Genomic DNA, 15,774 nt, shown 5'->3' with positions numbered 1-15,774 from the left:
TAGTGTGGTTTTTGGGTGGGACCCTCTGCCTCTTCAACTTTGGAAATCAATGGGTCCCCAGTCCCCAGAGGCACCACAGCACAATATCTCAACTGCCACATTGGCATTGATGTCACCCTCCAGCAAAAGATTGCCCCCCTCCTCGAGAGGATTCAAAGGAAGCTGCTGTATTGGAGCTCGGCATGTTTGTCCTTGGCAGGCCCTGTGGTAGTGGCCAACTAGGTTCTATTGGCCACCATGTGGTACATCACATCTTGCAAGGCTGTTTCTCGTTCATGCATCGGCCAGGTCAAGCGTCTTATCCATAACTTCTTCTTGCCAACCACAAGGTAGCCTGGAGAGTAATATTCCAACCCCGGTCCCCTCCACAAAGGGAGGTTGGGGATCATTGATCCAACAATTCAAACCAAAGCCCTTCTAGGCAACTAATTGTCCATGGTATCCAGCCCGAGGGAGATACGTGGAGGGGTTTCTTACTTGCCTGCATCTTGGCCCGCAACCCCCCTCGTGGTGGCCCGTCGCCTCCTAGCACTAGATGAATCTTCATGGCAGCCCCAACACACAAACTTAGCATCTCTTTTGAGGATAAGTTTGTGGCCAGCCTCTTCCATTCCTGGGCGGTGCTTCACCCAGCTCTTTTCCAGTTGCTAGGAAGGCCATCACCAGCCCTTGATGCGGAATGAGCCATCGTCTCTCAAGTCACTTCCTCAGGGCCTGGTCTCACATCTCATGGGGCTGTATCTGCTCTAGCCTAGCCTAGACAGCGCTTATTGCTCCACTTCCATGGGTTTACACACCCCCGACCACCCCCCCCCCCCCCCTTCCCCTCCTCGAGGCCCCTGTGCGGCAGGAGAGGTAGCAAACATCCATGAAAGCACCCACTTTAGCCAGGCATCAACTCCACTATTCCTATGGAGTGTACATGTAACTCTAAGTGGGCCGGCAGAAGGGGGTGTACACTGGCTGAAAATCATAATACAATGATTAAATACCCTTGCCTTCAGTATTTATTCACAATGGAAGCCTTCAAAACAGTCCCCAACAGCCGGTATACTTCATGGGCAGCCTTCAAGAGAGAGAGAAAGAGAGCAGCCTGTAATGGTGGTAGAGAGCCATAACCTTGGAGTAGAGAACCACCACAAATAGAGAGGAGTTGCCAACATGGTAGAGGCTAGTTTGCAGCAGTAGAGCTTGTGCAAATGAAGAAAGAGGGCTCCAATTTATAGATTTGGGACTCTCATGAGCTAGAATGTGAAGGGAGAGAGAATTAGGGTTTCATGTGGGAGACATACACAGAGAGAAGGAGAGAGAGAGAGAGAGAGAGAGACATGTGGGGATAAGTCAACTCATCAAGTGCGAGTGTGTGACTCCCCTATCACACATGTATATTTGCACTAGTACACATAGTGCACTTAGTACATTAAAAGTACTAAGTGTACTATGTACTATAACTTATGGGCTTGTACACACTATAAGGGTGGGCATAATGCCTTTACCCCAACAACCTCCCACTTAAAGGCAAAGTGCCCTTAAGTAAAGGAAAAGAAAAATCAGCATGTACATGATAATATACAAGGCCATATCAAGGCTGAAACTGGCCTCATCCAATGCCCATCAAGTGTCTGCAATGAGCAAACCGCTCTGGAGGCAAACTCTTTGTCAACAGATCAGCCGGGTTGTCATCCGTATGAATCTTAACAAGCTGAATTTGCTTGTTCTCTATCACCTCTCTGATGAAGTGATATTTCACATCCACATGCTTCGTCTTTGCATGAAAGACAGGGTTCTTTGCCAACTCGATGGCACTCTGACTGTCACAATGCAACAATGGAATATCCCTTGTATAACCCAAATCAGCCACTAACCGAGATAGCCATAATGCCTCCTTGCAAGCCTCTGTGGCTGCAATATACTCGGCCTCTGTAGTAGATAAGGCAATGCACTTCTGCATCCTGGATATCCATGACACAGCACCTCCTGTGAATGTAAACACATAACCGGTAGTAGACTTCCGGTTATCTGGATGACCGGCATAATCCGAATCCGTGTAACCATGCACTAATGCATCCTGTTTGCCAAAGCAAATGCACATATCCTGTGTGCCCTTCAGGTATCTCATGACACCTTTCACTGCTTCCCAATGCTTCTTGCCAGGGTTGGCCATGTATCTACTAACCACTCCCACTGCAAATGCAATGTCCGGCCTGGTAGCAACCATGGCATACATGAGACTGCCACAAGCTGAAGCATACGGAATCTTGGCCATATCAGCCCTGCCACTATCTGACTGTGGGCTGTCCATAGCACTGAGTTTCACATATGGAGGCAAAGGAGTACTAGTCTTCTTCCCCCCGTCCATATTGAACCTTTGCAAAACTTTGCCAATGTATTCCTTCTGAGACAAATACAACACATGCTGATTTCTGTCCCGAAGTATTTGCATACCCAAAATGTGATTTGCATCACCCAAATCCTTCATATCAAAGGTCTGATGCAGCCTCTTCTTCAAGGCATCCATCTCTTTACGAGATTTCCCGGCAATCAACATATCATCAACATAAAAGATGAGGATCAATAGACTGCCATCCAAAGCTTTCTTGGTGTATAAGCAGTGATCTATGTCACTTCTCCTGAAATCCTGAGATTTCATGAATGTATCAAATTTATGATACCATTCCCTTGGTGCCTGTTTGAGCTTATAAAGACTCTTTTTCAGCTTGCATACAAGCTTCTCCTTTCCATTCACTGCATAACCCTCTGGCTGTTGCATATATATCTCCTCATGGAGATCACCGTGAAGAAAAGCAGTCTTCACATCCATCTGAATCAAATCCAGATCATCATGAGCAACCAAAGCTAATACAGCTCTAAGTGTGGTCATTTTGACCACTGGAGAGAAGATCTCATCAAAGTCCACACCATATTCCTGCTTGAAGCCCTTAGCCACTAACCTGGCTTTGTATCTTGGCTTTGCATCAGGTGCAACTTTGAGCCTGTAAACCCACCAAGGTTGATGCCGTACGTACGTACGGATCCGTACAGTACGGTACAGCCGTACGGTACGGTACCGTACCGTACTGTACGGATCCATACGGAAACATTTAAAAAAATAAAAAAATGTGTGGCGTGGCGAGACGCGTGTGGCGACCATGCGCTTGTGGATAAGCGACCAAAATTTGGGTATTTGTGAATACTTGCAAAATCGTGTGTACCTGCAAAACTCTGCAGAGCAAACTTCTTCGCTCTCTCTCACGCCCAAGCTTCATCATGCCGCGCAAGACTAACCCGAACTGGGCAATCCACACCAATGTCCTGAGGGTTGTTAACACCCCTTCTCAGCAAGGGTCAGGTACTCGACTATGGGCATGCAAGTATTGCGGGGAGCAGTACACTAGCACCATAACTCACGTCATCAAGCACATGACAGGTATCGGGTGCACCAATCAATGTGGTCCATGTGATAAAATACCACAAGCTGTGAGGGACCAATTGATTGCGGAGAATTGTCCTGCAATGGGTGGTGCAAGCAGTGTTAGAGGTGGTGAAAGTACGCAAGATGCTCTCCATGATGCATTTATTGGAGATGTTACAGGTTCAGGTACAGTAGATGAGGGTGAAAGTCTTTCGGCTTCAGCCCAATCCACCACAGGCAGGAAGAGGGCACGTATTGCCGATGATGAGGACCTCCTGCCACAAGATGCGAGAGGTACAGGGGAGGCATCAAAGCAATCCACTCTGCGTTCTTGTATCTCATCACAAGCTTGGGTAAAGGAGCGGCAAAGGGTGGCAGAAATGGAGATTTGTCGTACCCTTATTGAGTGTAATATATCCTTCAATGTGTTAAGGACAGACCAATGGAAAAGAATGGTGAAAGCAATTGCGCAGGTAGGGCCTACTGAGACATGGACAGGTCTTGAGTATACGAAGATGCGTACATCCATGTTGGATGAGCAGAAGGCCTTGATAGACAAGGCGCTCACTCCTGTGAAAGCAGGTTGGCAGGAGTTTGGATGCACTATTATTTCAGATGGGAGGGCAGACATTCGCAAGAGGCACATAATCAATATCCTTGTGTCATCTTGCTTGGGCACCTATTTCTTGCATGCCGTGGATGCAGGGAGAGCAAGCGACAGGATCACAGGGGAGTTCATTTATGGCCACATTCGACAGGCTATCCTTGAGGTTGGGGAGGACAATGTTGTGCAGGTGGTGACCGACAACGCCTCTAACTGCAAGGCAATGGGTCAAATGGTCGAGGCAGAGTTTCCACATATAGTGTGGACTCCATGTGCTGCCCATTGTCTTGATTTACTTATGGAAGACATTGGGAAGCTTGTTTGGGTGCAGCCCATTGTTGCAGATGCTGTAAAGATCACCACCTTCTTCCGCAAGAAGCATCAGGCTCTTGCCATCTTTCGGAGCCATAGCCCTTTGGATATGGTGAGACCCTCCAAGACCAGGTTTGCCTACATATTCTTGGTCTTGGACAGGCTCTACAAGATAAGAGATTCACTATCATCAACAATTGTGGATCCAAGGTGGCGACAGATGCATCATTCAGAGGATGAGCGTACAAAATACTTGCAGAGGCGGATCCTGGATGATGATTTTTGGCAGCAAGTTCATAGCCTTTCAGTTGCACTTAAGCCCGTGTATGTCCTTCTTTGACTTACAGACATGGAGGGCTCAACTTTGGGGCTGGTCTTTCATTTGTTTATGCAAATGAAAGACCATGTTGCTCAGTGCTCCATGATGACTGCTCAACGGTAAGCAATAGTTCTAATTTCTTCCTCTTTCTTTGATTTTTATGACTTCTCGATTCTCGATTCTCATGACATGTCAGGAGTCAGGACTGACATGTGTACACTTAGCACTATAACCTAAGACATGTATGTTCAATCTCTCATTTTCAGCCGAGGTGAGATCTTGGACATTGTAGACAAACGGTGGACATTCATGAGCCGTCCCATCCATGCGATGGCTGCCATGCTCCATCCTCTCTACAGGTCGCCAGAGCTTTGGAATAATACTGCTTTGAGCAAGCAGTCAGAGTATGTGGGAAGGATGTTCTCAGAGGAGGAGCAACTTCAGATCGATAGAGAGTTCATCACTTACATGAGTGGTATTGGTGCTTCATTTGCGAGACCTGTGTCATTGAGGAAGGAAGCCATGAAATTCCCTTTGACATGGTGGCACTCTTATGGAAGGGTTGGTCTTCCAAACCTTTCACGAGTTGCTCTTCGTGTTCTATCTCAGGTAACTTGTAATTAATCTCTAAAGTATAGTCTTCGTAAATGAAGATTGATGTTTTAGAATTAAAAGATTTACAAATTTGCTCGCATTGCACTTATTTTTGCACAGGATTGCTCAGCTAGAGCATGTGAGCGGAACTGGAGCTCATACTCTCTTATACACACTAAGATTCGGAATCGCCTTAGTACTTCTCAATTAGAGAAGTTGGTGTATTGCAGAGCTAACATGAGGCTCGTGCGAAGCTACCATGCTTTGGGGTCACCGAAGCAGGTATAAATTGAAATTTGGACTCAAGAAGAACTTAGAAGTAGAAATTTTTTTCTAGTTCAATGAATATTAATTGTCCAATATGCAATTTGTGGCATGTTTAAACAGGTTGATCCAACACTACTCAAAATGGTAGATGAACCCAGCCCGGAGCTTGTGGATCGGCAGATTAGAGATGAGCAAGAGGAGATTTTGAGAGCTTTACATAGAGAGCTTGAGAGCGTGGATCGTTGTGTGACCCGCTCACGTGCACGATCTCTCAACATTCCTCTACGCCAGGCAGCTCCAGATCCAGGCTCTGCGAGACGAGAGAGCATTCGCAGGGGAAAGCTTCCAGTTCGTCGCACCCAGCAGAGGCGTGCAAATGAGGCTGTCGAACTCATTCACACTCAGATTCCCGAGGCACATGACGAGGATGCACTGGAGCTTGTTGCTGCTAAGCCAGAGTTCGATGAAGAGGGCAATGGTATCAATGATGGAGGCATGCTCTCTTCAGAAGACTCATCATCTTCATCTGATGATGAGATTTGAGACTCTTGCGTCTAGACTCTAGAGTCTAGACAACTGTAGTGTTTCATTGTTTTGCTTTTTGCACTTGTGGACCAGGACATGTGCTGGCAGCTGTAGACATGATATTTGTACTCTCTTTTATCATCTATGACTTTCATGGTTCTTGCTTATATCACTATGATTGTTAACATGAGGTATTGTGTAATGGGCTTGGTAACTGATAATTGATTTAAACTTTAACTGATAATTGTGTAATGGGCTTGGTAACTGATAATTGATTTAAACTTTAAGTAATGAGGTTCAGTCTTTATTTTAAGTATTTTGGTTGCTGTCTACAAAATATTCAGGTTTCTAGGACTGTTTACAAATGGTACGTACTATTTACGTACCTTAAAATTTGTTCCGTACAGAAGTACGTTCCGTACGTACTGATAGCGTGCCGTACACTACGTACCTTACCACCTTGAAACCCACTTGCATGGCAAAACCTTCTTGCCTGTAGGCAAATGCACCAACTTCCATGTTCCATTTTTGTGCAGAGAATCCATCTCTGACTTCATGGCACGCTCCCAAAGAGCTTTGTCTGCCCTCTGTAAAGCCTCCTTGTAACAAGAGGGCTCCCCACAGTCAGTGAGCATCAAGTAGTCAACCCCTGGAACAAACCTGTCAAGGGCTCTGGAGGGTCTTGTGGACCTCCGTACCCAATGACCATCATTTGCAGGTTGCTGTCCAGCCTGCATATCACCAATTGGTGGCTCCTGTTCCATGCCATAAGGTTGAAAGATCATGCCCGGTATCTCTTCTAAGTGTGGGATATCCATAGGGATATCTTCTGCCATCTCTGGCTGTCCATTTGGACCATTTTCAGCACCATTTAAGGGCTGGTTTTGCTGCTGTAATGGCTGATTTACAGCCCTTGGTTGTTGTCCAAGATGTCCATCATCATCAAAGATGACTCTGCCAGGCTCCTGTTGCCTTGCAGGCTCCTTATCAAAAATGATGCAAGGCTCCTTATCAAAAATGACATCATTGCTGCGTATAATTTTTCTACTCACTGGATTCCAAAGTCTATACCCCATTTCACCTCTGTCACCATATCCTAGGAATATGCATTTGTGAGACTTAGGATCAAGTTTGGTGCGCATTTCCCTGCGTATGTGCACGACGTAACGCAACCAAACACTCTTAAGTGCTTGTAGGACGGAGGCTTCCCTGTCCATACTTCCTCTGGCACTTTCCCACCAAGCCTCATGTTAGGTGACCTGTTTATAAGATGAACGGCTGTCATAACAGCTTCAGCCCAAAAACCATGAGGTAACGCAGCATGTGACAACATAGAACGGACCTTCTCCTGAATGGTCCTGTTCATCCTCTCTGCTGTCCCGTTTTGTGGAGGATCATAAGGAGTAGAGAGCTCCCTCTTGATGAATTTAGCATCACAAAAGTCCTGAAACTGTTTGGACATATACTCTCCACCATTGTCGGAACGCAAAGCCTTCAGTGTTTTGCCAGTTTGATTCTCAACAAGAGCAACAAACTTCTCAAACACTGAGAATGTATCACTCTTCAAACGAAGAGGATAAACCCACACCTTGCGTGTGGCATTATCAATAAAGGACACAAAATATTTTACCCCTCCCAAAGAAAGCTGAGGCATCTCACATACATCTGTATGCACAAGCTCTAACTGAGCATCTTTCTGTCCAAGAACTTTCTTGTGGGGGCACTGGAGTTGCCTACCATATATACAATGCTCACAAAACTGAAAACTTGAGAACTTTAGAGAAGGCAAGTAACCAAAATGAGACAATTGCTCCATTCCTTTGACACTCATGTGTCCCAACCGGCTATGCCCCATAGAGATTTCCGGCAGCTCAGTTGCATTTACATTAACATGGTGACAAACACCAGCATGCATGAAGTAAAGAGTGTCCACCTTAGAGCCTCTGGCAACAACCAGTGAGCCCTTACTAATCTTCCACTTTCCACGACCAAATGTGGTAGCATAATCAGCATCATCAAGCTGTCCAGTAGAAAGCAGGTTCTTCTTGATCTCAGGCACATGCCTGACATCATGGAGCATAAGCTGTGAGCCATCTGAAAACACAAGCCTCACATCACCTCTGCCAAGAATCTTGCATGCATGGTTATCACCCAAATAAACTACTCCTTCATTGCCAGTAGTATACCTGACAAACAAGTCTCTGCAACCTGTGACATGAAAGGAGGCACCTGAATCAATGATCCATGAATGCATACCATGACCATCTCCTGCAAGAAGTGAATGGGCATCAAGTGAAGACGTGAATAGGACTTCATCCTCACTGTCACCTGAATGTGACACATTGATTTCTTCAACCTTGACTCCACTTTTGCCCTTTGGCTTTGCATCTTTGGCTTCATCTTTGTCTTTGTCTTTTCCTTTGCCCTTTTCCTTTTGATCATTCTTCCATTTGTAGCATTGCTTTTTGATATGTCCCTTCTTGCCACAATAATGGCATTCCAAGTCCTTTTTGGAGCGGGACTTGCTCCTTCCCCGTTCTTGGCTTTTACCCCTTTGCTGGGATCTCCCACGTGCATTCATTGCATTGGACTTTCCAACAGAGTTGTTCTTCCTGTTCATCTCTTCTTGAAGAAAAGCACCCTCCACATCTGCATATGACAGCATAGCATTTGAATTGCTAGTGGCTGTCCTGAATGTGTCCCAACTCTCTGGCAAAGTGCATAAGAGAAAGGTGGCTTTAAACTCATCGTCCATTGCCAACTTTTGATTGATGACCTGGCTGACAATACCATTAAACTCATTTAGATGGGTTGTCATAGACGCCCCTTCCTTCATTTGAAGACCTATGACTTCAACCAATACACTTTGCTTGAGGCACTTTGCTGGGCATACAAGTCCTGCAATCTCTGCCACATTCCCCAAGCTGTCTTCTCTTCACGTATGCTGAAAAGTAAAGTGTCTGACACAGACAACATGATAGTGGATCTTGCAAGCTCATCCATATCTTCCCATTCTTCAGCAGTAAGAGAAGCGGGCTTTTACACCCCTTTCTTTGATGGGCTTGTGCTGCTTCTTCTGGAGCAACACATTATAGCACTGGGTTTGCCAAATATCATAATTATGTGAGCCTTCAAGCTTCTTGATGTGAAGCAATGAAGAGCTCTCACATGTGGTTGCCATACCAATATGCAACCTTTGTCAATACCTGACTCCCTGCAAGATGTGCAAACACTGCACCAAAGCACACAAAGTGCTCACAGTTGTTCTCCCAAAGTTTATCTCCCACTGCGGAAGCACGAATGCAACTCTACTCCCACTGTATGTGATAAAATCACCAAAATCTGGTTGCCTGCAGATTTAGGACAGCACCTTAAATGTGCTCTGTTCCCCTTCCAAAGTACTGTAGAACAGTACTAAGTGCTCACCAATGATGTACCAAACCTGTACCGGCAAGTACAGCAGCAATAAATGCTCTCCTGGCTGTCCAAATGAGTGAAAATCAGACTTTTACAGTCCCCACCACTGCATACAACAGTCCCGAACAGAAATTGGGCAAAAGCCCCTTGACTGCAAGTGGATTTCTGAGGATTCAAGGCATAAAAGTCTTGCCTGCTGCTTTGCCAAGCTCAACAAGCATAAAATCTTGAAAAGCCCCTTGATTCAAGATCAATTTCTGATCATACATGGTACATTAACGCACATGAAGGCATCCAGAGTCTTCACAATGCTTCCCCCTGGCCACATATACATCCAATACATAAAAGCCCCTTGATTTACAGGCACATTGAGTGCTTGACAGGCATCAACACATTGCCCAAAGCATCAAATGCGAGTGCCTGCATGCAAATCAATCCAATTGGCACAAAAGCCCTTTGATTTGCACATCAATTTCCTACAATTTTGCCCGAATGTGAGATTTCTCACATCATACAGCATGTATGAATGCCCAATTGCACAATTACATCAAAAGCCCCAAATTTTGACATCCAATTTCCTGCAAATTGATCCGGAATGTGACCAATGTCACCCAATTTTGCCAATTTTGCTCAAAAATTGAGCAATTTGGACCTGTACCTGCTCAATTGATGATTGTACCTGCTCAATTGCAAATCCCAAAAACAAATTTAAGGCAAATACCTCTGAAAATTTCTGTTGCAGGAAAAAGGAGGGGATCGTGCTGATGGGCTTTTGCAGGCTGCACTAAAGAGTTTAGGTGCTGCTAGTTGTTGACGTGGCGGGAGCAGGATTGAAGGGCAGCAAACGTGCAGACGGCAGTTCCTCAGGCGACTTTATTCGACTGCAAGGACTGTTTTGCACTGGTCAGTTCTCCTCTGCGGCAGAGTCCTTCTCTCACAGAAGGCGACCTCCTAGCCGTCTTCGCCCAGTACGGTGAGATGTCGAAGGAGAAGTTGCCCGCGTAGAAGCGAGGCAACCAGGGCTACCAGGCACCGGCGTAGGGAGGCAGGTAGGGCGCAGTCGGTAGAAGCGCCAGCACAGCCTCCGTCGTGGCCACCGCTACACACGACGGGACCTCCACTACAGCGCTACACACGCCACATTGCAGCTTACGGCGGTGACCTGGTACACCTTGCGCAGAATCCCCACGTTTAGGCGAGCTTCGAGTAGGAGTTTTACGCCTTGTGGCCACGCGTCTAACGTCCAACGCCACAGAGAGAAGAAGAGAGAGAGAGAGAGAGAGAGAGAGAGACATGTGGGAGTAAGTCAACTCATCAAGTGTGAGTGTGTGACTCCCCTATCACACATGTATATTTGCACTAGTACACATAGTGCACTTAGTACACTAGTACTTTTAATGTACTATGTACTATAACTTATGGGCTTGTACACACTATAAGGGTGGGCATAATGCCTTTACCCCAATAGAATGGCAAGTAAAAGCTATAATCACAAGTGTAGATCTGAGGTGACGAGTGTGACGACACTTGTCTCACTTTGACCTACTGTTTTCGTTGAATGTCCTAAGCTATGGAGGTTGAAAGATTTTCATGACATAGGAGTTTGTTCAAAAAGATAGAGAAATGAAATGAACTGAAATGAAATGATATATTAACGTCTCTAAGAGGCCATAGTGGCCTATGAGACCAAAACTGAGAGTACGTCTGAAGTTGGTGTCTCATCAAAGAGAACAACTAAATGAGACTAAAAAGTACAATAAACTGATTGTCCTACAGTTATAAGAACAGAACTGTAAGACTCCGAGATGATACTGAGTAGAAAATATTGGAAAATACTGAAAAATGTATATCAGGTAGATCCATGTATGCTGATCAGTTGAAGTGTTGCCCTCTCCTTAGATCAAGTATCTCCGCCATGGGGCTGTCTAGAATGGAGAGGTCGTAGAAGCGAGGTAGGCACCTCCAATGCCGAGCAATAATGGCTCTGATCTAGAGACGGTGAGGATGCCGTGGTTGGGATCTTGGTGGGCGTGGCCGACGAGCATGACATAAGATAACTGCTCTATCAGTGATGACTCCCTGGGAGCGTGGTCGGTGCCCTGATGGCCCAATGGAGGAGGTATCAGGAGGTGTGTGGGCTCGATTGCTGGTGCTGGTGCCAAAGAAATCTGTCACGGTCCTCTATCTAGGTACATCATGGCTCGGCCTCCTGTCTGCCAAGAGGGTCTCTCTGTGTCTCCTGAGCTCAAGTAGAAACAATCCCAGGCATCTCTGATCCTCAAACTCCATGACCCTGCGTAACGGCCCAAAACCCTCTCGGAAGAGGCAGTGATATCTCCCTCGGATCTCATAATAGACTGTACATCGGTAAATGTAGTGTTCCTCTGTCTCTACCTCCTAGTAGCATAGCTGACAAATGCGATCATCCAAGATCTAATGCACATATCGCCCTGTCTCAATCCGCAGCTGGTGTGATGAGGTCCGGATCTGTCCAATGGCAAGGTGTACATCCATGTACGCCGGGCGGGTGATAAAATCATCCGGTGAGAGGTGTAGAAAATGGCTCTTCTAATGAGCCATTTTCGTGCTCAAGGGCTCCAGGAGGCTAGTCCATGTCCTCTCTGTGTCCACTCTGATGATATCCATCCTGATCACGCGGTTTTGCTCTAAGCGGGTGAGATCCAAAAATGGACAATCCAGACTCTACTGAAAGGGTGGTAGTGCCTCTATCCGCAAACCATGTAGGTCAATGTTGGAAATAAGTGCACACTAGGTGTACTATTTCTCTAGTCTACATTTGTCTAATCTCAGCTTTTGTCTTAAGTCTTGAGTGTGTGCCATGTGGCACCTCTATAATTGTCCCATAAGTCAGTCTACTCTATCTTGTACTTCTCACCTATATATTGTGGGTGTCACATCAATGAAAGCATCAATCTTGTGTCTTGTCTACACTCATCTCAAGGTATGTCTACGCTTTGTGTCTTCTTCTAGTCTTGCTTTCATTTCAGTTTCAGTTTCAACTTTGTCTCTACCCCATTTTTCAGAACAGGCCGCCTCAGAACAGGCCGCCGCTTAGCTGGGTGCTGCCCCTACTCTTGGTAGTCGACCTTGGTAGTCGACCTGCTGCTGTAGCAGCCCAACAACTATCTGCCGCCACATTTTTGGGAGCTGCCTCACGCCTTTTTTTTTGCATCTCACCGTTTCTATATGTTCGCTCCTGTCCTCTAGTATTGCACATGCAGCTCGTCATATCAGTAAGCAACCCGCCGGCCTGAACTTTCTGTCCGCCCACTTTCTTGTTGTCCGCCTGTTCAGGCTCATACAGCCCACTGTACTGTTGCTCCTCTCCTTTGGCTGCCTTCTTCGTCGACTCAAGGGTGCGCATCATCTAGAAGCAGCTCTGCAGATCGACTTTCCTCCTGTTAACGAGCTATTTGCTGCATTCAGTTCTGCCATCGCTTCCTCTTGAAGAGTCTACAAGGTACTGTGCATTGTCTCCTTTAGTTTGCTGGTCAGTCCTTTTCTTATCCTCATATCTGCAAACTGCTAGTTCCTCATGCTTCAATAGGCTGTCACATGCTATGGCCTTGACAAGTGGTGAGAGAGCCGGCTTCTAAAAACAGTTTGGATCTCTTCTTTCATTCATTTTTGCAATCTTGTAAGGGAATAGACACTGCCCTTGCATTTTAGCAAGAGGTAAGACCTTCTCACATGGCCTCTTCTACTCATTCTCTCATGTCTATCGACAAAATCAATGGGTCCAACTTTCATACTTGGCAAATCAAAATCAAGTGCCATCTTATGAAAGAAAGTCTTTGGGACGTTGTTCACCATGCTGCTCCCGAAGATTCCGACATTGAGGAAGTTATCACTTATGCTCCCACTGCCAAGAATGACAAAGCCTATGCTATCATCTTGCTCGGTCTTGGAGATGATTACATTCATCACATCTCCGACATACAGTCTGCTTCTTGAGCATGGATCACTTTGGATACCCTTTTTGGACCCCGCTCTAAAAACTCTAAGATTGCACTTATGATCTCATTCTTTGATCTATATATGCAGGAGGGAGCTACTATAGCCTCTCATGTCAATTATTTTCGCAGTCTTATGGTTCAGCTTGCATCAGTGAAGTCCCCCATCTCCGAAGATATTGCTATTGCTGTGCTTCTCAAAAGCTTACCTGACACCTATGCTACTCTTGTCACTACCTTCAAGTATCACAATAATCCTACTCTTGAAGGTATCATCAATGCTCTCCAAGAAGAGGAAAGAACTCAACAACAAAAGGTAACTGACACTGCATTTTTAGCAAAGAGAGGAAGTTCTAAGGTAAGAAAGCCTTGCACCCATTGTGGAAAAACTAATCATATGGAGAAGGACTGCTTCAAGGCTCATCCATGCACCATTTGTGGCCGTGATAATCACCGGGAGAAGGACTGCTACTCTAAAACCTCTACATCAGCCCCTGCATCTACCTCAGCCCATGTTGCTGCAGCATCTCCATCAGCAGATCTTGCTGTTCATTCCTCATATGATGAGGAGTGGGCTTTCTGATTACTTCATCTTTCTTGTCTACCACTTTGACCACCGATGATGTAGGTCAAGGGGTTCTATGTCTTACTCATTCTGCTTTAGGACCTCTCTCTTGTCCCTACCCGAGAGGCAGAGATTGCCCTTGAGGAGGGGATGTCTTCAAGGTCCATCTGTTTGTCTACAGTCAGTCTTCTGTCTATCTAGTCTTGTCTGTCTGTCTATTTGTCTATCAATCTGACTGTGTCTTGTTTTAGATCCATCTTGTCCCTATCCTTGTGGACCCATATGAGGATATCACTTGAGGAGGGGTGTCTCAGGATCTTTGTCTATCATGTCTTCTGTCTTGTCTCTCAGTCTATATGTCTTTATGTCTGTCTTCTAGACTTGTCTTTCTGTCTTCATCCTAGTGTCCACTTAAGGAGGGTGTTGGAAATAAGTGCACACTAGGTGTACTATTTCTCTAGTCTACATTTGTCTAATCTCAGTTTTTGTCTTAAGTCTTGAGTGTGTGCCATGTGGCACCTCTATAATTGTCCCATAAGTCAGTCTACTCTATCTTGTACTTCTCACCTATATATTGTGGGTGTCACATCAATGAAAGCATCAATCTTGTGTCTTGTCTACACTCATCTCAAGGTATGTCTACGCTTTGTGTCTTCTTCTAGTCTTGCTTTCATTTCAGTTTCAGTTTCAGCTTTGTCTCTACCCCATTTTTCATAACAGTCAAACCATGATCTCATCTGAGCGTACCAACAACGAGTATCTCCATCCTCTGCCAACTGTATGGATGAGGTCAATACCAATCGGAAGTACCTCTGCTAAGGGAGCTCCCATAGCCGCTGTAAAAAGGTAACTGCCTAGAATAGGGCCTCGGTTACTACTAGTGGGGCACCCAGCTCAGCCCGAACAATCTCATGTGGTACTGATGATTTGCTCCGAATCATGCGGGCAATCATCATAATCAGTGGTCTCTCCATTTGCCTTCATCCCTCATCTGTCCCTCTCTGAGATCTGTGATGTATACTGGGCCCCCGAATTGGAGCTCCGTACAGGAGGGTCAGTGTGACAAGCGTATCAAATAGCCACAATTTGGTACGTGGCTCCTGAAATTGTATCTGTGCACACTCAAGTGCCCCCAAGGCTGCATGCCCTCGAGCTAATCTAGCTACTGCTACCTCCCTCAGGGAGAAACGCGGTCCTGTGAAAGTAACTCCCAAGTAGACATATGACCTGACGTACTCTACCGGCTCCCCTCGAAAAGTGAACTGAGGCTCTGATCTCGTCACCCATGCCTGTGTGGTGTTAAACACCATAACCTTGGTTTTCCCATGGTTCACTGTCAGATCTCTATCTGCACAGAAAGCCTGTAATGCATCCAGGTGTCTCTGTAATCCCTCCCGAGAGTCTGAGATTAGAACAATATCATCAGCATATAACAAGATGGGTATCAACACCCCTGCCAGGCATGCCCCTGGGCCTCCCAATCTATCTACATAATCAGAAACCGCATCAATGTATAGTCCAAAGAGGGAGGGCGATAGCGGGCATCCTTGCTTCACCCCTATCGTGCGGCTGGTCACCCTATCAGATAGTCCGCCTGGAGCTCGGACTTTGCATGTCACAGACTCATACAAAGCATATATCCCCCACTGCATATCCTCGGGTACCTCAATGTCATGCAATCTGTGCATAAGCCTGGCACGTGGTACAGTATCGAAGGCTTTGCGGAAGTCCACAAAGCAGTAGTATATCCTTCTCCTCTGTGCCTTGCCCTCTTCAATAAGTGCC

The 15,774-nt window shown here is 46.0% G+C and overlaps 3 protein-coding genes across 3 annotated transcripts in view; 2 read left to right on the top strand and 1 right to left on the bottom strand.

Moving 5' to 3' along the window:
* Positions 1-15,774, bottom strand: part of HEXO1 (beta-hexosaminidase 1) — a 184,200-nt gene that overhangs the window by 144,061 nt on the left and 24,365 nt on the right. The window lies entirely within an intron of this gene.
* LOC147624141 (uncharacterized) lies at positions 5,350-6,226 on the top strand. The gene is made up of 2 exons (XM_086819880.1): positions 5,350-5,523; positions 5,629-6,226. Exons 1-2 carry the CDS (start codon positions 5,479-5,481, stop codon positions 6,049-6,051), a joined length of 468 nt encoding a protein of 155 aa, XP_086676006.1. The 5' UTR covers positions 5,350-5,478; the 3' UTR covers positions 6,052-6,226.
* Positions 12,858-14,417, top strand: LOC147624140 (uncharacterized). Its single transcript, XM_086819879.1, has 2 exons — positions 12,858-12,931; positions 13,557-14,417. The coding sequence occupies exon 2, from the start codon at positions 13,561-13,563 to the stop codon at positions 14,005-14,007; it is 447 nt and encodes a 148-aa protein (XP_086676005.1). The 5' UTR covers positions 12,858-12,931; positions 13,557-13,560; the 3' UTR covers positions 14,008-14,417.

The sequence above is a fragment of the Cibotium barometz genome, chromosome 25 (genome assembly GCF_041138505.1).
Source record: "Cibotium barometz isolate CiBa-2024 chromosome 25, ASM4113850v1, whole genome shotgun sequence".
NCBI lineage: Eukaryota > Viridiplantae > Streptophyta > Polypodiopsida > Cyatheales > Cibotiaceae > Cibotium > Cibotium barometz.
This window is presented reverse-complemented; position numbering and strand designations above follow the sequence as displayed.

Bases quoted from the DNA above. Each gene is read 5' to 3' on its own strand.
- LOC147624141 (XM_086819880.1), top strand. From the start codon at position 5,479: ATGAGGCTCGTGCGAAGCTACCATGCTTTGGGGTCACCGAAGCAG. The intron at 5,524-5,628 runs GTATAAATTGAA...ATGTTTAAACAG, and splicing joins CTTTGGGGTCACCGAAGCAG to GTTGATCCAACACTACTCAA.
- LOC147624140 (XM_086819879.1), top strand. From the start codon at position 13,561: ATGGTTCAGCTTGCATCAGTGAAGTCCCCCATCTCCGAAGATATTGCT.